General features: G+C 46.2%; 1 protein-coding gene and 1 long non-coding RNA gene across 22 annotated transcripts in view; one reads left to right on the top strand and one right to left on the bottom strand.

Annotated features, from left to right (window-relative positions):
• The window catches only part of GRAMD1B (GRAM domain containing 1B), a 247,702-nt gene that overhangs the window by 88,271 nt on the left and 138,509 nt on the right, over positions 1-20,922 (bottom strand). For 3 of the 21 annotated variants that reach the window (XM_084976437.1, XM_084976432.1, XM_084976435.1), the window contains exon 1: positions 5,680-6,238. The exons of 16 other annotated variants lie outside the window; for them this stretch is intronic. In XM_084976437.1, coding sequence (XP_084832563.1) covers positions 5,680-5,702 — 23 coding nt within the window. In that variant the 5' untranslated portion in view covers positions 5,703-6,238. Of the gene's footprint in view, positions 1-5,679; positions 6,239-11,076; positions 11,109-20,252; positions 20,330-20,922 lie in introns of those variants that run through there. 2 more of the 21 variants (XM_084976429.1, XM_084976433.1) reach the window with 2 other exon arrangements.
• On the top strand, positions 4,867-9,898 carry LOC146399901 (uncharacterized). Its single transcript, XR_014815523.1, has 2 exons — positions 4,867-5,000; positions 8,554-9,898. It is a non-coding gene; the product is annotated as an uncharacterized LOC146399901 (long non-coding RNA).

Raw genomic sequence — 20,922 nt, 5'->3', positions numbered from 1 at the left:
CGTTCTACAGGCAGTAAGAATACATTGTGGGGTCTCAGAAAGGGGAGCGGACCCAGGCCCACACTTCCATAAACTCAGCTATGGTGGGCATTACTGGTACTCTGCCTGCTGTTCAGAAGCCTACATTTCCCAGCTTTCCTGCAGTCAGGCAGGGCCATGTGACTAGTTCTGGCCAATGTGCTGAAAGGGCAATGACAGTGTACTCGATTCCAAGGAGAAGCATTTAGGAGGCATGCTCTCCTCCCCCTGGAGTGATTTAGGAGGAGATTCTATAGCCTGGATCTCTGAGTTATCATACAGAGGATGGCATCCCTGGAGACATTTCCAGAGTCTTCCTGGAGGGACTTGGAGTGGTCAGAAACTAACGTACAGTGAGTTAAGCTACTGAGTTTGCCGGTGGCGTGGGGTGGGAGTTGTCATCATAGCATAAGCTAGCCTATCCAGATGAATGCAACATCTTTGTACAGATACAAACCAAGGAAGAGCATTAAGGATAAGTAAACACAAAAACATCTAGCCAATACCTGGTCTATCATAACCTTTCACCTTAACGACTCATTCAGGGGACCAATGTCTAGCCTTCTGGACAATTTAGCAAGTGCTCAGAAGTGTTCTCTTCTTCTTCAGGTTCTAGCCTGAGAAACCTGAAATCATCTCTTCCAGCAATAATCTGCGATGACAAGAAGTCTCATAATAGCCAAGAAGAAGAGTTTCTAGCCAGCAGCAAAGAATCTTGAGTGCTCATCATCTGATTTGTTTGACACAATCTCTGCTGTCTGAAAGCTTACATTTAATATAGCAAATCTCTTGCTTCTTAAATAATAATGATGATGACAACAACAAAGAGCAAAGCAAATCATGTTTAGTGTGGCTCATTTCAAGCCAGATGCAGTTTCTCAAAGTAGAAAAAACCAGGGTAAGAGGTAGGAAAGGCCTATTCTTTTAAGAAATCTGCAGAGTCAGAAGATTGCCCTAAGCTGTCCTAATCACTCAAGGGATTTAAATGCTTAGATGACCAGCACTCAGTGCCCTGGATTTACCAGACCATGGGAACACTCCAATTCCCATCCCACCAAGTAATAAAGTAAATCTCACACTGTTAGCAAGAGGTATGCCTGCTGGGGGAATGTTTGTAAATGATAATATTTAATATTTTCAAATAAAGGTTTATTTTTAGTGTCTCCTGCTGAGTAAAGAAGTGGACCAATGGCCTATATCACAAGTGACCGGCTCTATCGAGACTGTGGCTGTTTTTTTAAAAAATACCATTAGTAAAAAGAAAGCTGAGAGACCCACTAATCTGTCCAGCACTATCATTTAATCCCACTTGCAAGACAGCTACCACCCAAGGCAAACAGAAATCACCTACCTACCAAGGCCATGCAGCAGGTCAAAAAGGGGTGACAAGATTCATCCTTATGAGCTGGCTTTCCAGAATCTCGAGCCTCTGAGTGACCCCCAACGCGCATTGTGGCTCACCTTCTGCAAAACCTGTGAGGAGCTGGGAGGCTGGGTTCTAAAAGGGGTAAGCAGAGGCCATGCCCAGGGCTTCCTCCTCCTCTGGGTAAACCTCACCAAAAGAACCTCAAAAGACAAAGGACGTCTTGACCTTAACACTCCAGGCATGCCCCAATTTTTTCTTACATCTGATTTAAATCCTCCCTGTGGCAGCCTAACCATTTCTTCTTTCGTGGGTCTAAAGCAGAGCAGAAGCAACAGTACTCCCTTGCTAACAGATTTGAAGGGGAAAAAGTACCCTGGGTGAGCTGCGGTGTCAAACATGGCTGCCCATCGATCTCCATGAAAGATGGAGGCGTGCACAACGGACCCCTGTCCCAGTTACCCAGTAAGAACATAAGCGACTGACTGGGCTCTCTCACATGGCATTCACGTTCCTAAATAAACCGTGTGAGGTCTCATGACTGCTCACTCACCCACTCAGACACAGAGACAAACTCGCAATTCCTCTCATCCGTGGAACAAGACCCAGCCACAGAAATGCTTCCCCCGCCATGTGTCAAGACCTAGACTGTCTCTTTACTTTCTCCTCCGAATGGAATTCTTCCGGCCCACTGACTTTTCTGAAGGTCTGTCCCAGCCCCCAGGCTCTGTGCAGCCTGCACTAGGAGGACCAGAAACGTGAGGACAGAGAGTCGAGACAGATGCCACTACAGGCCGCCAAGGCCTATGGGGGCCCAAACCTTTTGCAGAGGAAGCATCTCCACAAAAGGGGAGCCTTTCTTAATGGTTGAGTTTCTGAAGCTCTACAGGAATTAGGAACAGCTTTATATCTCGCACACGTACAAAGAATCTCTTTTGAGAGAACCTAAAACCCCTGCCCTAATGAGGGGGAGATGACTGGGGGAGGCTTTCTAGCTCACAACCTGGCCACTTGTCAATCTCGGAAACATATCTTGATTGGCTTCTTCCAAAAGCATCCCCTAAGGGGCAGGGTTAATGTTGTACAAAGTACAGCCTCTAACTTACCTAACATGGTCCAGCCTTCACACCCCTACTCAATCGCCAATCACTTCAAGAAGTTTCTCTGCCACCTGAGAGAATTCCAACCTCTTCTAAATTTCCAGAGTGCCTGTTCACTGCCTTTATCTGTCCCTTAGCATTTACTGACTTGTTATGTAGGGGTGTGTTTGTGTTTGTGTGTGTGCGTGTGCGCACACGTGCATGCCTACAGGCACGTGTGTTGAGGGGGGTTGACTCTCATTCTATCTATGAAGGTACCAGTCCCTAGGAATCACAGGCAATGTCCTTACCTTTTTTCACCCCCCACAATGCCTAGTCATAGGGCTGTGAAAATATTACTTGGTCAACACTTGTAGAACGAAGGGATGGATGAATAATGAATTTATAGAACTTGACCCTGCTCTCCAGAGAGGAAGGTCTAAACAGACATAGCTTTCTGTTGCTGTGATAGTTACAAAACTGAAATAATGATCAAATAATAAGGGTTGGCACACTGGCCTTTCACTAATGAGTTGTAAGAATTTAGTCAAAACCCTTTATCATTCTGTGTCTCAGTCATGGGATCATAGTAAGCATTTGATGAGATAATGCATTTCTATGCACGTCTAAAAGTCTAATTAACGAACAACCACAAAAAGAATACAAAGCAAAGAGACAGCAAAATAGAAAAAAAAACCAATATATAGTATCCATATATATACGTGTATGTGTATATATATATTATATATATTAGAGAGGAAAGTTTGTTTTCTACAGAGAAACACAACCAAGAACAGGCGAGTCACTGGAAAAAATTCCCTGCAAATTCAAAGCCAGATTCCTTTCTGTATGCCTTCAGGCAGGTTACTTAACCTCTCTGTGTCCATTTCCTCGATCTAGAAAGTGGGGACCTTGATCATAAAGCTGTCGGCACTAAATATATGTATGGTATATTTAGTATGTGACTAAATATATATGTATAGTACTTAATATGGTGCCTGACATGTGGTAAGCACTCAATTACATGTCTGTTATCATTATTATTATTAGCAGCAGCAATATCATCATTTTTGTATCACTATCACATAGTAGGCATTCCAGAAATGTTTCTAGAAATGATTCAAACATTAGAAAGCTAATGCATTCCATCCTCTTCCATGTGCAGACAGTGTTATAGCCAGAACAAGAACTAGGCAGCCAACATAATTGTCACCTTGTTTCTACCAAGGCTCCCTGCTGGGAAAGTAGAGGGTACCCTGACACAGGATTCCCCCCTCAAAGGGAGCTGCATTTCCAGCCCAAACATCCGCAACACAACTACGAAGTCCGGCCCCTGGACTGTATGGACCAATAAGTCTGCACCTAACGTAATGAGATGGTGAATCATGGGATCTAACAGTAGCGAGGCAGACATACACACACAATTTCCCCATCCTGCTAACATTTTATTTGGCTGAAAAGGACAAGGTTACCCCAATTACAGCCCCCAGCTTAACACTGCTCTCCTCTTGAAATGTATCAAGAGATACTCAAGGCAGGATTTTTAAAGGCAAACACATCTCTGCTCGGCCCCGAGGGACCGGCCCGGGCTGAGCAGAGAAGCATTTTGCGTTAAAGTGATGTCTCATCCTGGATGACAGCCAAGCACCCCTAGGCCCCAACTCAGGGTGCTGACAGCCAGGGCACAGAGGAAGGCTGAGTGATTTCTGATGACAAGCCAGGGTCCACGATCTCCTGGCAGCACCTGGGCTCTCCTTGGAGGCCTCATCCAAGTCACAGGCCCAGGTCGGCTCTGCTGGGAAATAAAGGGGCAGCTCTGGATGCTGACTGGGCCTGCTAAGGGCTTCTACCCCGGAAGGAAGAGGGAACCAGGCCCCAAGAAAGCAAGGGCAGGGATGGTACCATAGGGCTTCTACCTCCCTTTCTCAAACTCAGGGGGGTGGTTTCAGCACAAGAGGGAGTGATACCAAATCGTGAGGAGCAGAAACTACAGGCTGGGTGGTCCCCTGAAGGGTACCACTGCTCTGGACCTCACAGTTACAAGGAGTTAAGCCTGAAGGAACTAAGCTCCTCCACTTCCCTTCTGCAAAGTATCTTTTCTAAAGTATCTTTTCACTAAAGGACCCTCTCACCTAAAGGAGGAGGGCTACTAGACTAGACTGATGGGGTAGGTGGGGGTTCTGGAAAGCCAGGTATGGCCTAGAGCCAGGCTGGGACTCGCTGCATTAAACTGCTCAATACCTACCCTGACTCTGACAGTCACCTCTCGCCCTCCATCCAGAGAGATGGCCCACCGCAGCCCTACTCGGGGTGCATCCGTGCAGGGAGCGCCCCCCAAGCTCTTTCTCCTCCTCCAGTTCTGTCCTCCACTGCCCTCAAGGAGAGCAGGCTCCAACCCCAGCCGGAAGAGCCTTTCTCCTCCCAGCTTAACACACCACACTGCAGGGAGTGGTAAAGTTTTCCAAGCAAAATCTCCAGTTTCTCAACCAGATAAGAAGCCAATTCTCCCACCCATCTGATTCAAAGGAGAAGAGGCAGAGGTAAGGGTTTTATTTTTAAAATGGAAGGTAAAAATATTTCAACAACTGCGGCTATAACACAGGTACCCTACCCTCCAAGCAAGAGGAAGAGGGACTTGCAAAGCCCCAAGGTGTGTGTGCAGTGGGCAGGGGGCCGTCCACTCTCCCTTGGACACCGGGCATGCTAGAGGTGAGAGCCTGGCTCCGGTGACCCTCTCAGACAGAAGCCTCCAGAGGTCAGAGATGGCCACCCCACAGGGCGCAGGGTAAGAGAGGCCCCTCATGATGCCTGTAGGGTAAAGAAAGTCTGCACTGCCAGCTCATGAGGATGTACCTTGGGAAAGGTTTCTTTCTTTATCGGGTTCCTTCAGGATTTGCCACCCCTCAAGCCCCCTCAAAGTTAGAGACTCTTTTCAGCTGCAGTTTGATTCTCTCCACAGCCCCCCAACTTCCACCAAACCCCTCCTCCAGGAAGATGCTAGCAGAAAATACTGCAGCAGTGCAGAAGGTGGGCTGAGCCAGAGAGGGCAACCCAACTTCAGAGAGTGTGTGCCCACCCCCCCTTAACCCCTCAACACCCAGCCCTGGAGAGGGGCCTCTGGGCAGGAGACCTCTCTGGAGGACGCGGAGGTGCCGCAGGGAACGCAGGGTTGAAGAAAGACAGCGGCAGAGGAAGGTGCCGTATCCCTTCTCTACTTACCAGGAGAGCTTGAATCCTTTCATTAGTACAGTCACGATAATCCACTGACCGTGTCGTTAGCATCCCGGTTACAGCTCCAGAGGTCCCAGGACATATTTGAAAAGATGACGAAGTCCCCAAAGAACAGAATCCCATGCAATGTGACTTGAACACAGAAAGAGAAAGAAAAGAGAGAGAAAGAGAGAGAGAGGGACAGCGCCAGCCAGAAGTGCTCTGCTGCGTTCCTTCCTTCCCCGTTCCCAGCTAAAAGCTGGGCTAGGAGGCAAAGGACAGCTTCTGCAAACCCAGCCCGGGGCTGGAGCTGCCCGCTCGAGCGGTTGCTGCCACTGCCAGTTTCTGATGAGGATGGGTAATGCTGGCAAGGCTGCAAAACAAGCCCTGGAGTTGCTGTCAACAGGCAGGCTGGCCAGCCACCCACCCACCCTCACCTCACGCCGGCTCAGAGCAGCCTTGGGGAAGAAACGCAAGGAGAGCCCGGGAGGACTGCAAAAACCTAGCAAAACCTGCACCTCTCTTCCCCCAGGCAGCAGCTCCCGCAGCTCCATATAATCTCCTAATCAATGCAGTACCCAAGCAAAGCACTGCCAGCCACTTCCGCCCATTTAAAGACACAGCACATGTTTTGTCCCAGGATGGGACAGCAAGTGAGGGAGAGGGTGGGTGAGCAACGTGGGTGTGTGGGTGCCGGAGAAGGAAGAGGAGAGGGGCAGAAATATCTGAAGATAAGCACTTTCTTGGGCATCCGCCAAAGGGTTAAAATGCCCCGCCCCTAGAGGGGGAGGGGAGCCTTGGTCCAAGCCCTCTGCAAACCTGGGAATCTTAAACTGAGATGCCCAGAGAGGCCTGGTGCCTAAATGTCCCAGACCACCTTAAATAAAATCCTCACCCTTCCCCAGCAGGGTGGGGCAAGCTGGGGCTGCTCAGTGCGATCCCCAGCACTTCACCGCGTGCGTGTGCGAGCTGAACGCACCCATTCTCTTCCCTGCTGGGGCCAGTAATGAGGCAAGGCAGCAACTTAGGGTGGCCCAGCAGCGCCCCCAGTCACCTGGGGCCAGAGAACCTATAAGCAATGTTTAAACAATGTTTTAGTACCGATACGGGGCTCCAGGAAGATTCAGACCAGACACAGCATTAAGTGAGAAGAGGCTGAGATTTTCAGCTTCAACTCACGATTCCCCAGGAAAAGGAGAAAAGGCTCTTTTAAAAATTCTCCCAGGAGCTCCAGCCCCAGCAACATCCCTGGCTCTGTGATTCCTTTTGGTCCTCCCCTAGATGACAGACTATCTAGGTCAGTAATGTGAATGGGTGAGAATGAACAAAGAGGAGATTAATTATGACATAGCAGCCTTCAACTGAACCATAAGAAGCCTTTACCCTGTCACTTGCTCCCAAGCAATCTAGATATCCATTTATGCTATGTGCTGGCACACCATCTCCACTTGATCCTCTAAGGTGATACTCCTCTTAAGAAAAAATGGAGTGCCAATCTCCATCAAGAACACTCATTGTACTTATATTACTTATATTATATTGTACTTAAATTACTTGTTTATTAAGCTACCTTCCTCCTTTGAGATGGTCAGCTCCATGAAGGCAGGGGCTATGATGGATGGTTCAGCTCTCTCTCTCCTCGGTGGCTATGAAGGCTTGCACACACAGGACAGGGCTGATGAGCAAGTGTTTAACTGAAGTGACCTCATTCAAACCTCGCTGAAACACTGCCGTCTCTCTCCATTGTCCAGATGGTCCAGCAGAAATACTCTTAAAGATCTCCTGGGTGATGAGATTTCACTCCATCCATAGCCCTATAGTTCCTAGGCCAGACAACACTGAAATGCTTTCGAGACTTCTGAACACATTGGGAGTTAGGTTTTTAGAGCCCCTTGAGCCTGTCCGAAGGCCATACCTCAGCCCCCATATTGTAGGGATGTAACAGATTCCAAAAGTGCACAGAGATCGCCTTTGTAACCTAGATAAGTCACTCAAAGGGCCTCTGAGGATATGTGACCCAGCCCCTAGATTAATGTCACTTAAAAGTACTCCAGGGAGTTCCTGTTGTGGCTCAAAGGAAATGAATCTCACTAGCATCCATAAGGATGCAGGTTGGATCCCTGGCCTTGCTCAGTGGGTTAAGGATCTGGCGTTGCCATGAGCTGTGGTATAGGTCGCAGACATGGCTTGGAACTAATGTTACTGTGGCTGTGGTATAGGCCCCTAGCCTGGGAATCTCCATAGGCCACAGGTGCAGCCCTCAAAAGATTAAAAAAAAAAAAAAAGTACTCCAGGGGGCAGGGAGAAGGATGGACTGGGAGTTTGGGGTTAGTAAGATGCAAGCAATTAAATTTAGAATGGAAAAGCAATGCGGTCCTACTATACAGCACAGGGAACTATATACAATCTCCTGGGATAGACCTTAAGAGAAAAGAATATAAAAAAGAATGTGTATTTTATATATATGTGTGTGTATACATATATGAATACAAAAAAATGTATATATATATGTCACATTGCTATATAGCAGAAATTGGCACATTATAAATCAAACACACTTTTAATAAAACTTAAAAAAATTTTTTAAAAAGAATAATCCAGGTAGATGAGAATATTCTCATCCTGCCCCAACTGCTCTGATCACAGGTACACATAAAACCTGGATCAAAGCTTTCCAAGTATTACACTAAAAAAAATACATTATTTTCATACTAAAATTCTTTAGCTTTTAGTCTTTACCTGTTTTTTTTTTAAACTCTCCTTTGCTTCAAAACTATTAATAAAAGTTTATTGAGAGTTCATTATGTCGGCATCATGCCAAGCATTATCTCATTTAATCCTCACGTCCACATTATGAAATGGTTAACTATCATTATTTTCCAGGTAATATGTTGCAGCCGAAAACCATAGAAGGTAGCGTCTTGATGTATCTAATGCTAACCAGCCAACAAGCTGCAACCTTGGGATCTGAATGAAGGCATATGCAACTCCAAACTCCAGTCACTCAATCATGACAAATCTTCATTAAAAAAAAAAAAAAAAAACTCTATCAGACAAGCTGACTCTAAGTGCTCGAATTCTCCCAGAACAAAAAGAATCCAGGTAAACAGGTAAAAAGGAGACCATCAGGCCAGCTTCCTCTTTCTCTTCCTGAGGAGTTAGCAGGCTCCTGGGTCCCTATGTGTATGTGATGTGAGGAGCACCCTGAGCTTCCTCATTTAATATATTTTCTCTCTTTATCTTCTCAGAGAGGGCAGTCTGTTTCAAATGGTCTGAAAAGTTCCCTGACTGATAAAAATTGTCAGCACTGACATAGCTCTGCATTAATCTGCGGATGATCAGACAGATGCCTTAGGTTCTCCTGCTTTCTGCTTGACGCTGCAAGCTAGCTGGCTGCTCCTTGATATCGGTATCTTAGGAAGGGCAGAATTTTAAAACAAAATAAATAAATAAATTCAGAAGACTTCTACTTCTGAGAAAATGGCAGAGTAGATATCCTGATGGTCTTTTCTGCTGACAACAACTAAAAATGCTGCATGAAATAAAACGTTGACACAGGGTGGGGGGGAGAAAGAAAGACATTCTTTTAAAATGTCTGATGAGCTCTCAAAATAGTAAAGGATATTTAGAGGCACAAACGGAGTGCGGGAAGAAACCCAGAAAAATCAAGAAAAGCTTTTGGGATGCACTTTCCAGAGGGCATTTGCAGAACCCATGAAACTGAGCTTTGGTTTTCACAGCCTCACAGAGCACAGTGGACAGGAAACAATGCCAAAGGCCCACCTACATGAGAGGTGTGACCGGAGATCTCCGAGTAAAGCGGGCCCTGCTGGCTATACCCTGATCCTAAGGATGAACTTGAGGCTCTGTGATGCTGAGGAGATTAAAGGAAAACTGTCTGAAACCCTGACGGTGGGTGAATGAAGGAAGACCAACAATCTCCCCTAAGTCTTAATTACAAACAGATCCTCACACAGATTGTTGCCTGAGGATTTCCTAAGCAATTCACAAAAAATAAAATAAAATTAAATTAAATTAAATTAAAAAACAGCGTCCAGAAAGGGGAAGACTGTAACCACAGCAAAATTAAGAACATCCAAACATCAAAATTGACCACAGAAAAGACAAGGTTTTTCTGGGAGAAGATATGTGTTAACATATGTAATTAAAAACAGAGTTGTCCACAGAATCTATTTTAAAAATTCTACAAATCAATAAGAAAAAGAAACACAATTAGAAAAATAGACAAAGGATTTGAATAAGCACTTTCAGAAGAGGAAATGATCAATAAATACATAAAAAGGTGCTCAACTTCATTAATACTTAGGAAAAGGCAATTTTAGACTTAAATGAAACGCCATCTCATACCCATCTGATTGGCAAAAATTAAAAAGTCTAACAATATCAAGGTTGAAAAGGAGCTAATGCAAGTGTATACTGGTTCAATTATTTAAGGAAACTATTTGGTATTACCAGGCCAAACTGAAGAAACGCATCTCCTAACATCTAACCCTTATACCTCACTGACTAAAGATACAGGACACACACAAGAGAAACTTCTCGCACAGCACTGGGTGTAATAACATGGTGTGCGGAAACCAACCAAAAAACTGGAAAAATAAAAACCAAACAAATGTCTACCAGCAACAGAAAGGAAAACCGGCATTTTTCTAATGTAGGATAGGATGTAGCATTAGTATACAAAAAAATGCATAAATTACTGTCACATGCAACAAAGTGGATGAATCTCAGAAACAATGTTGAACAGAGGATGCAAATCAATGAATGCCTACAGTATGATTTTATATGTTATATACCTACAGCTAAAGAACACATAAAATGATGATAGAAAGATAGACAGTCAATTTCATATCCAAATAGATACAGGATCTGTATGGATAGATAGATATTCAGTATCCATAAAATGAAAAGTCAAGGGAGTGACAGACACAACATTCAGGAAAGTGGTCGCCTCTGGAGGGCGGGAAGACAAGGGGGTCAGCAGGAAAAGTAAGAAGTACAGCTGTGGGGGGGGGATGGGCTGGGTGTTTGGGATGGAAATGCTATAAAATTGGGTTCCGATGATCACTGTACAACTATAAATGTAATAAAATTCACTGAGTTGAAAAAGGAAGTACAGCTCTTTGTTGTTTCTTCTTTCTGTGTATTTTGTACATATTTAATGTCTTATAAAGAATCTTTATATCCATTCAATATGTAGCAGAAACAACTTAAAAATAATTAGGAAACCCCTGATACCAATCTTCACCATGGCTTTCTGTGAACAGGCTTGATGAAAGGGCAGGATGGTGGGGGAAGGACTGACTATGCCAATGTTCTGTGTTATCTGCATTTTCAAAAGTCTAAGTTCCAAAAACTGATCTCCCCAGCCTCACAAATACTCACAAGCTGGTTTGCTTCATATAGGGTTGGTGTGTATCACTCTAAGCTTCTTGCTACAATGGTTCTTTCCAAACTTGACCAGGTTTGGAATGAAGGTTGGAGAAAGTTCCTTTACGACTTTAGCCGCTTGGACTTGATCCTGGCCTCCTAGGAGCCTGAAGGTGTCGCCCTCCCTGGTGCTGTTCCTTTCCTAACCCAACAAAAGCACAGGTGGCTTTTCTGGCCTCAACCACGAATAGGGACCAGAACGGTAAGAGAGGTCTTTCAAGCAGAGCACACTGCTGGGGACAGGTAAGCAGACACCCAAGGCCCCCAAGCAAGGGAACCCTAGCAGCTGGGAGCCCTCGGGAGAACTCAGACCTCTCGACTTCCACCTCCCCACCAGCGGCTCTTTCCAGCACCGGAAGCTCATGCCTCCTCCTGACCTTGGGAAGTCACTGGGAGCATATCTGGAGCAGAAAATAGATGGACGACGTGGTCTCTGAGGCTCTCCCCTCTCCTTCTTGGATCTGCCCTGCTCCTGCGGAGAGGAGAGCCGCAGCACCAGGGCAGAGCTGCGTGCCTCCAGGAGCTGGCAAAACTGGGGCAGAGCAGTGCTGCAGTCACACGTTGGGGAATCAAAGCTCCAAGCTCAGGCAGGGGAGTCGTCAGGCGCCGCTGAGAGTGTTATATTTAAGGAGCATTTTGGAGGTCAGGAAGCTACCGGAGAGGAGCAGCGGGGGAGGGAGCAGCCTCCTAAACACTCCATTTCAACAACAAGCCTCCTTCGGTCCTCCAGCCAGCATCCTCTTCCAAATTCCAAACTGCAGTCAAAAGAGGCTGTGTGAGGGGACAGCAGATGGCCAGAGCTGCGCCCATCAGGTGCTCCCCACCACTTCCCCGTCCCCTCCTCCCCGCCTCACTCTCTGCTCCCCACCCTCTGCCACTATTAGTCACTGGCTCTGGGGTGACAGTGTGGGCTGCAGGCATTGGCCTTGCCTTCTGGTCTGTTCATCTGTGTCAGCACCCAGCCGGGAGCCTCCTGAGCCTGAACCACCCCTCGTTTGTAGGGACCTGCACACACCCCTGCCCTCCAGCCCCACCGTCCACTGTTGGGGGTGGGGGGACACAGGCCACGGAGCAGCTGAGGTTGGGAGGCTTGTGGGGAAAGCAAGCCAGGCTCTGTTTATTTGAAGAATGCTCCCTTCTGCCTCTGTGACCCCAGGGTTTCACTTAGGGTGTGGAGTTTTAAAAAAAAGAAAAAAAAAGGACAGACTCATCTCCTCCCATCCTTCTTTGCTCCTCCTTCACAATCTGCTCATCAAGAATGTTCCTTCAGGCAACAGGATGGCCAAGGTCAAAGCCAAGCTCCAGTAGGCTTCATCCTGCCCCCAGTTGCTTCCCTAACACGGTCGACTGAAGAGGGAGAGAGACAGGCTGGCGGTGGCCAGGGCTTCCACAGATGGGTGTCTGTGCGCTGGAGTTTAAGGTGGCCTCCTACAGGTTCTCACAAGAATCCAGTGAGTATTACTAAACCACTTTCCATGGAAGAAGAAACCAAGGCCCCGGGAGGCCTAGTTCTCTTCCTCCTGCAAGTAGCTGCTTGGAGCTATGAGCTTCGGTGCTCTTGGTAAAAAGAGCAAAGGCTGCAGAGCAAAGCCCTGTGCCCAGGTTACCACAGAGCCCTCAGCTCTCTCCAGCCTAGGACCCTCTCCTTCTCAGCCAGGCCAGGAAGGGAACTGCCTCCTTTGCCCACCTCAGCACAGAAGCCAGCCAGGCTCTCGCCCCCTCAGCTGTGGAAGCAGCTCTTGACATCCTTCTCCATGGAGCCTTCCTGGCTTGACGGAAGGGAGCTGCAGTTTCAGGGCCCCTCTCCGTGTGGCCCTGGAAATCCCAAAGAGGACTCCCTCTCTCTTGCTTATCTTCCAGCCCCAAATCACCACTGGCTTTCCCAACACCTGACCGCCTGACTGGGTGCTGCTTTATCTGTCGGGCTCCTTCATTAGTGGGCCTGGATCACAGCCCCCACTGCTGCCAAACAGAAGGTGGCCTCTGGGAGGGAAAAGCTCTCCTGACAGGAAAGACACACACGCCTCAGAGAAACCCCACCCCTCCAGAGAGGGGAGCGTGGCCTGACTTCACTCCTCATTCTAATTACATTCACAACAAAAAGATAACATGTCTCCTGCCAGATGGAAGAAACAAGGCAGATTTCTAATTATCCCCCCTGCTCCTCCTGGTTTAGTCTCTGGAGAAATTCAGGGTGACTGATGGTGTCAGGGACCTAGGAGGGTGCTTAGAAACTCAGGTTTTCTCAGGGAGGGAGCACCCGTACACCCACAGCCAGCTGCTTCCTGGTCTCCTCTCACCAAAAAGAGCCTTCTCCTTTCTCAACGCAATCACATATGAAAATTGCCATTAGCAAACAGCTGAACTGAGTGTTAACTCATTTTAAGTGAAAAGTCTCCGGGCCAAGGACAAGACAAGAAACTGTTGTTGGCAGAGAAGCTGCCTGCTGATCTGACAAGTCTAGAAAAACCGCATTCTTAACTGACACGGGCCTGACACCGGTCTGGAGGGTGTGTTCTGCAGTTTAGCCCAAGGACTGGGGAATTTGACTAAGTTCAAATCCGTACTGAACGGTGTGTGACCTTGAGCAAGTCACTTCATTTCTCTAAGCCTCGCCTCGGCTCCATCCATAAAAAGGTGATGGTGACAACAATCCATGAGGTTGTTAAGGTTCAATGACAAAACACAGGACAAAACACTGCCTAAGTGCCCCTCGCTTTTAACCATTACTATGATTATTCCCAACCAGTGTCCAGACCACACCACCCACTGTAAGAACTACAGGCTCCAGAATTCCCGTCGTGGCGCAGTGGAAACACATCCACCTAGGAACCATGAGGTTGAGGCTTCAATCCCTGGCCTCGCTCAGTGGATTAAGGATCCAGTGTTGCCGTGAGCTGTGGTGTAGGTCACAGATGCGGCTCAGATCTGGTGTGGCTGTGGCTGTGGCTGCAGCTCTGACTGGATCCCTAGCCTGGGAACCTTCATATGCCACGGGTATGGCCCTGAAAAAGACAAAAAGACCAAAAAAAAAAAAGAAAGAAAGAACTGCAGGCTCCATTTCTATGCTTCCTGGTCTACTTTTTCTCCTTTACCTAAACAAAGTTTCTGGTTTTCCCCATTTTGCTGGGGGATATTTTTGCATTTTTGCCTTGTGATATTTCTGTCAAGTCAGTCAGCTACTTACTTATTCAATAATAACTGTACTTACTGAGTGCCTAATATGTCCATGACCCAGGCAAATCAAGATGATATTTCAATGATAAATCCAATATTGTCCTTGATCTCTAGAAGCTCACAATCGAATAAGCAGCACAAGACATGGGCATTAAGTAGTAATATTAAATACCTCTAACATAAAGTTTAAAGCATTAAGTCCTATAAGAGAGATACATATCATCAGGACAGAGTACTTCTGTTTTCCAAAATGAAGAGAAGTTTGTAATCATTATGCCAATTTTTCCATCAACTTATGAGTAATAGTGATATTTTCAGCTAACCTATGCTAAGTCTGTAATAAGTATTTCTTGATTAGCACGGTCTTAACACAAAAGAGTGAGCCAGAAAAAGGATCCAATATGTGTCGCCATCCTTTAAGGAGACCAGAACTTCCTATATTCATGACAGGTGTCCAGAAATAGTGCCTTCAGAACATATTGCTGCGACTGCTGCCAATAAATACAGGTTTATTTGGATGCAGCAGGCTGTACCTAACAGGGTGGACTTTGAAGTTTCCTTTCTTACATCAGGATATGTTCTTATCAGTGCCTTAAAGTTGAAAATGAAATGCTCGAAGATGTCTCAGGCTCCCAGGGCCATGATATTCTCTTACTATCACAAGAGCCATGAGACAGGCATAAACACGCATAAACCTAAGAGCCCAGGGGCCGCCTGTCTTGTGACCAGAGCTACACAGAAAATGCACCTGGGTCCTTCTCTACTCAGCCACTAGCCTACCTTTGCTGGTTTAGGGGCACCTGAGTGCTAGTGTGCACCATGACAGAGTTTTTTTACGTGGACCCAGAGACAAGTAAGGAAAGTAAGGGCAACGTGAGAAGTTTCAAAAAAAAAAAAAGACTAATATCCATGAGGATGCAGGTTCAATCCCTGGCCCCAATCAGTGGGTTAAGGATCCAACGTTGCTATGAGCTGTAGTGTAGGTCGCAGACACGGCTCAGATCCCATGTTGCTGTGGCTGTGGTGTAGGCTGATGGCTGTAGCTGCGATTCTACCCCTGGGCTGGGAACTTCCAAATACCACACCGGTGGCCCTAAATAACAAAAAACGAACAAACAAACAAACAAAAAAAGATCCCTCCCCCCAAAAAAACACTGCCGTATAGCACAGGGAGCTATACCCAATCACTTGGGATAGACCATGATAGAAGATAACATGAGAAAAAGAATGTGCTGTACAGCAGAAATTAACAGAATCCTGTAAATCACCTATACTTTAGTCAAAATTTTTGAAAAAAGCAAATATATTCAATTTTTAATTTTTGATAACACATCCTTTTAAATATTGTGTTGAAATACTCTTTAAATATAAACAAAGGTGGTGGTAGTTTTGCATTTTAGTTCATTTTAGTTCTGTTGTTACCTTTTGTAGGTAAAATAAATAGCTGGCAAATCTGTGTCCATCCACCAACATTTTTCAATTTCTCTACAAAATCCTCAAGTTCAGACTCTGCTATGAAGAGGCCATCTCAGTTCTCAGATCTCATGATCCACTATAAGGAATGCGTCCAGCTCTTTAATCGCTGTCCTGGGGGATCTGCAAAGCTTCTCCTGTGAACTCCCTAGTCCTTGAGTTCCATCTGGGTTACAAGTAAAAACTGAGATATAATTGACACATTCCATTACAGTAGTTCAGGAGTGCAACATAATGATTCCGTGTGTGTATGTTGTAAAATGATCACCTATTATAGTGACTTATTACAGCCTAGTCCACATCCATCCCCCACAGGCCACATTTTTTTTCTTATAATGACCCAGTCTAAGACGTCTGAGATTTATTTTATTTTTGTCTTTTTAGGGCCATACCCATGGCATATGGAGGTCCCCAGACTAGGGGTCGCATGGGAGCTGCAGCTTCCGGCCTACACCACAGCCACAGCAACACTAGATCCGAGCTGCATTTTGATCTACACCACAGCTCATGGCAACAATGGATCCTTAACCCACTGAGCGAGGCCAGGGATCGAACCTGTGTCCACATGGATACTAGTCAGATTCGTTTACACTGCACCACAACAGGAACTCCTAGTCTTGAATGTTTTAACAATGCCTTGGAGACTCTGCCTCCCAAATATACATGTACAACTACTACCACTCCCCTGCCCTCAGATACAAATTCCTAATCATTCCTGAACACTTCCACCTAGGTGCCTCAGGGGCACCTCAAAGCCAGCATGAATAAATGAAACTCTGCAGTGTCCCCTTCCATCTCCTTCTGACCCTGACCTCCTGTGCCTATCCCAGTATGGCACCACCCACTAAGAAGCCACCCAATCAGAAGCCTGGAATTCATCCTACATGCCTTCTCTCCCACCTTCCATTCAACTAGGTGCAAAGTCATGTCAACTCTAGCTCCCTAAGTGTGACTAGCGTGCATCTCCTGCTGTCAGTTTTTACCTGCCCTTCAATCCTCATCTTTAGCTTTGCAGGTGTACTTACTCTCTTCTGCTTGTTCATTCACCAAATATTTACTAGGCATCTATCATATACCAAGTAATATGCTGGACGCTAGGTGTTTAGTGGCTTAAAGAAGAAAAACACACAACCCCTGTCCTTAAAAACCTTGTGATCTAGTGGGGAAGACAGACATGTTAAAAATACACAAAGTGGGAATTCCCGTAGTGGCTCAGTGGTTAATGAATCCGACTAGGAACCATGAGGTTGTGGGTTCAATCCCTGGCCTTGCTCAGTGGGTTAAGTATTTGGCGTTGCCGTGAGCTGAGGTGTAGGTTGCAGACGCAGCTCAGATCCTGCGTCGCTGTGGCTGTAGTGTAGGCCAGCGGCCACGGCTCTGATTTGACCGCCAGCCTGGGAATCTCCACGTGCGGTGGAAGCGGCCCAAGAAATGGCAAAAAGACCAAAAAAAAAAAAAAAAAAAAAAATACACAAAGTGTTAGAGATGGCACAAAATGAGGGAACTCTCAATTATGTGCCTCCTTTGTAGCCAAAGAATACTTTTTCAAATGCAGATCTGAGGATATCTTAAAGACTTCAGACTGTTCCCAGTATCTATATAATCTCAGTGAAATATGGGGCAGTCATGGTGTGTCAGTTCTTGCTTCTTCCTCCAATTTCATCATCTGCCTCCCATCTTCCTCACCCATCCCTCCTTAAGTGCCAATCATGCCAAACTACCTGTCATGACCCAAGCTGTGCCACCTTGGTACTGTCACCTCCCTCTCCTGCCTCACTGCTGTTCAGTGATCATCCATGATGTGCAGGCATTTTACCTAAGTTGTCTCATTCAATCCTCACAGCAAGCCTTTAGGGTGGATGGTATCACCATCATTTATGAATGAAGAAAATGAGCCTAGGAAAAGCCAAGATAACTCACTCCAGTTAGCGGAGCTGGAAGGTGGCAGTGCCAGCATGTGAACCTAGATATGTCCAACTCCAAATCATAACTAGATCACCTCACTTCCCATCCACCAGATAAACACTCACCCATGCTTCAGATCAAAAGTCACTTCCTTTTCAAAGCCCTTAAGCCTGCCCTGGCAACATCAAATCCTTCTTTTGTGCTTCCCTGGTGATTCAATCTTCTGTTACAACCCTTATTACCTTTGTGCCATCATAATTTGTTTACTCCCCCAAAGACAACTGCTCACAGTGATTGTGCGCTATTCATTGAAAACCTCCATGTGGAATTTCTGCTGGCATGTAATCGGCATTTAATAACCATCTGTTGAAGAATGGATTCATGAATGCTTACTCTTTACTCAAGGTTGAAATGGAAACTCTCGTGACACAATCTATCATCTACTTATCTTAACACAGTCATGTCAGGACCTCAGATGGCCAAGTCTGAAACTGCAATGTTAAAAAAACCAGAGTGGCAATGCAACAATTCTGGCTCTAGGAGATGAAGTCACACCTTCAAAATCCCTCCTCCAGGAAGTGAACGGAATCTAACAGGCAGAGCTGTCATCAAGAGAGACCACACCTCCAACCAAAAGCTATTTCATCTGGGGGTAACTGAACCCAATACACTGGGGGCTAAAGGAACCCTGGCAACAGGCCCTCGAATATTAAAGGGGAAAGGAAAAGTAAGAAGGGTGCCTTTACGTGTATTCAGACATTTAAAAAAACAATATCCGCATCACATTGAATGAGTTACCAATGAGTCACATTATGAATTTTTTTTTCCTTTTTAGGTTCACACCCATGCCACACGGAGGTTCCCAGGCGAGGGGTCACAGCTACAGCTACAGCTGCTGGACTAGACCACAGCCACAGCAATGCAGGATCTGAGACACGTCTTTGACCTACACCACAGCTCATGGCAACACCAGATCCTTAATCCACTGAGTGAAGCCAGGGATCAAACTTGCATCCTCATGGATACTAGTCAGGTTCATTAACTGCTGAGCCATGAAGAAAATTCCAACATTATGAATGTTCACTCAACAGTTCCTGCATTTACACGTTACCAGAGATCCAGTGTGTTAACCATAACATATAGGTTTTCTCTGCACCTGGGCTGCAAAACACAAACAGGCTTTTGATGCGAGCATCTTTTTTCCCCTGTCTTCTTTATATTCTTACTAAGATAACTTTTAAACACAAATACAAATGAATAAGATGATTATTTAAAGCCTTGTATTCTATAGTTCAAAATCATGAGTTTGTATCAAGTAGTTACTAGGTATGTGGAAAGAAGGGTTGGACTGAATAGACGAAGGTCAGGGAATTTTTAGCTATTTTGTATGATACTATCATGATCAATATAGGACACTAGGTTGATGGGAGCATCTTGATCAGTTAAAGATTCTTAAACTTTTAAGTTATAAGATTCCTGGAGATCTGATGAGAGCCATGGATACTCTTCCCAGAAAAATACAGAGATAAATTCTACCTACATATGATAGAGGCTCATGGACCCTTTCCTAAAGTCCATCCCAAGATCTTAAGAGACCATTAAGGCCCAGACTGAGAACACTTGAAGTAAACTCCCTCCAAAAGGTTTGGGCTAGAGAAGGTTAAAGAAAAAGAATCACGGTGCCAGGATTAAATGGCATCTGCTTTTGTGACCAATCAGATTCACTCTTGCAGTTAAGTTCCTGAGCGCAAATGCTAGTCTCAGGAATGGCCCAGCTCCAAGGTCAGATTCTCCACCTGACCAGATAATCTGCAGTCTGGACTAAGGGATGGAAAAGGTCTACAAAAATGAAGCCGACTGTTTCTACCTCCATATGCAAATGCAAACATAAACATACCAATAACTAACTCCCTAATCCCCCAAAGGACACCTTTCCCAGAGCACTCACCATCACCACCCCTGAGAGACAGCTGGTTGATCCCAAACCACTTACTACTTTAAGAGCTAGCTGACTGGCAGGTTTGGAAGAGGTAAGCCTGGCAAGAAATGACACTCACATCACAGAGAGCAGCACTGCAGCCAGACAGCACACTGCTTAGAGCAAACTGGTCTGAATCCAAACAGTTGCAGATGCTTGCTTCCATGGCTGCCCATGCACCTTGCACCAGCCATGCCCAATGTGAATCCTCAAATGTTTGTAGAAGGAGGGAAAGAGAGAGGAAGGGAGGACTGAGGGGCCAAGAGGTCCAGGAATCCAGGGAGGTCTGTTACCTAGTTTCGCTTTCGCAAGCTGCTTTCTGCAAAGAAAAGGCAGTATTTGACAGCTCTAAGCTGGCTAAAACAACATCTGCATGGAATTCTTCTCCTTATGCAAACTAGAAGAGGGAAGCCTAGAGAGGTTAAATAACTTGATCAGATCACACAGCAGGTGGGAGTGGGAGAAAGGGGCTGAGAACCCAGTTCTGTGATTCCCAAAGACATGTCCTAACCACTTGAACACACTCCTGCCTGCAGCACCACTGCTGCTTGGGCCTCCTACCTCATTCTCTCTTCCATACACACATGGGGTACCCAACCTGCTCCAGAAGTCTGAGCCTCGTCCAGTCTTCCATCTCTGAGAGAAAGGAGACCCTGCCATCTGGCCAAAGAGGAAGGCCCCCAAACCAAGCACTGGGTTATTCTGGAAGGGCTAGAGGTCTCTCTCTGGACAGGGGCTGGGGTTGAGGCTTACAGCCTCCTTAGCTCCCCCATCCACTCTCAATGGCTGAAGCTTCTCCTCGTTTGGAAAAAATGCACAGGAAAACAAATTTCGAACTGCAAGCAGGAGTCAGGATAGATTAGAAACCTATCTCACAGGCGCCCTCTAGTGTGCCTACTCTCCGTGCGACGCAGCACCCTGGCACCATTCCCTAGAGGTGCCCAGACCCGCACTTCCATTGGGGCATCCGATGAACGGTGGGAGGGGACAACAGCGGCATCTGCCACTCAGAGACAAACTCCTCGCCAATCCCAAGGCCAACATCTGCTGCAGGATGAGAGGCAGTCTCTGCTCTTAAAGACGGCCCAGCCCACACCGACCCCACCCTTTCCTGATACAACAAGCAGAGGGAAAAGAGAGGCAAACAGAAGGTGTAAAGAAAGTATGGAGATGGCACAAATGGACTAAGAGGGCATGGTAGTGCAGAGAGGAGGCAGAGAAAGAAGACAGAATAAAGGAGAGGGGCGAGAGACGGGATAAGGATTCAC

Source organism: Sus scrofa, chromosome 9 (genome assembly GCF_054392235.1).
Source record: "Sus scrofa isolate SSC_HxYL_T2T_F1_AM1 chromosome 9, Sscrofa_HxYL_maternal_Yorkshire_Landrace_v2.0, whole genome shotgun sequence".
Taxonomy (NCBI): Eukaryota; Metazoa; Chordata; class Mammalia; order Artiodactyla; family Suidae; genus Sus; species Sus scrofa.
The sequence above is the reverse complement of the archived record's forward strand: the minus strand, read 5'-3'. Positions and strand labels throughout refer to the sequence as shown.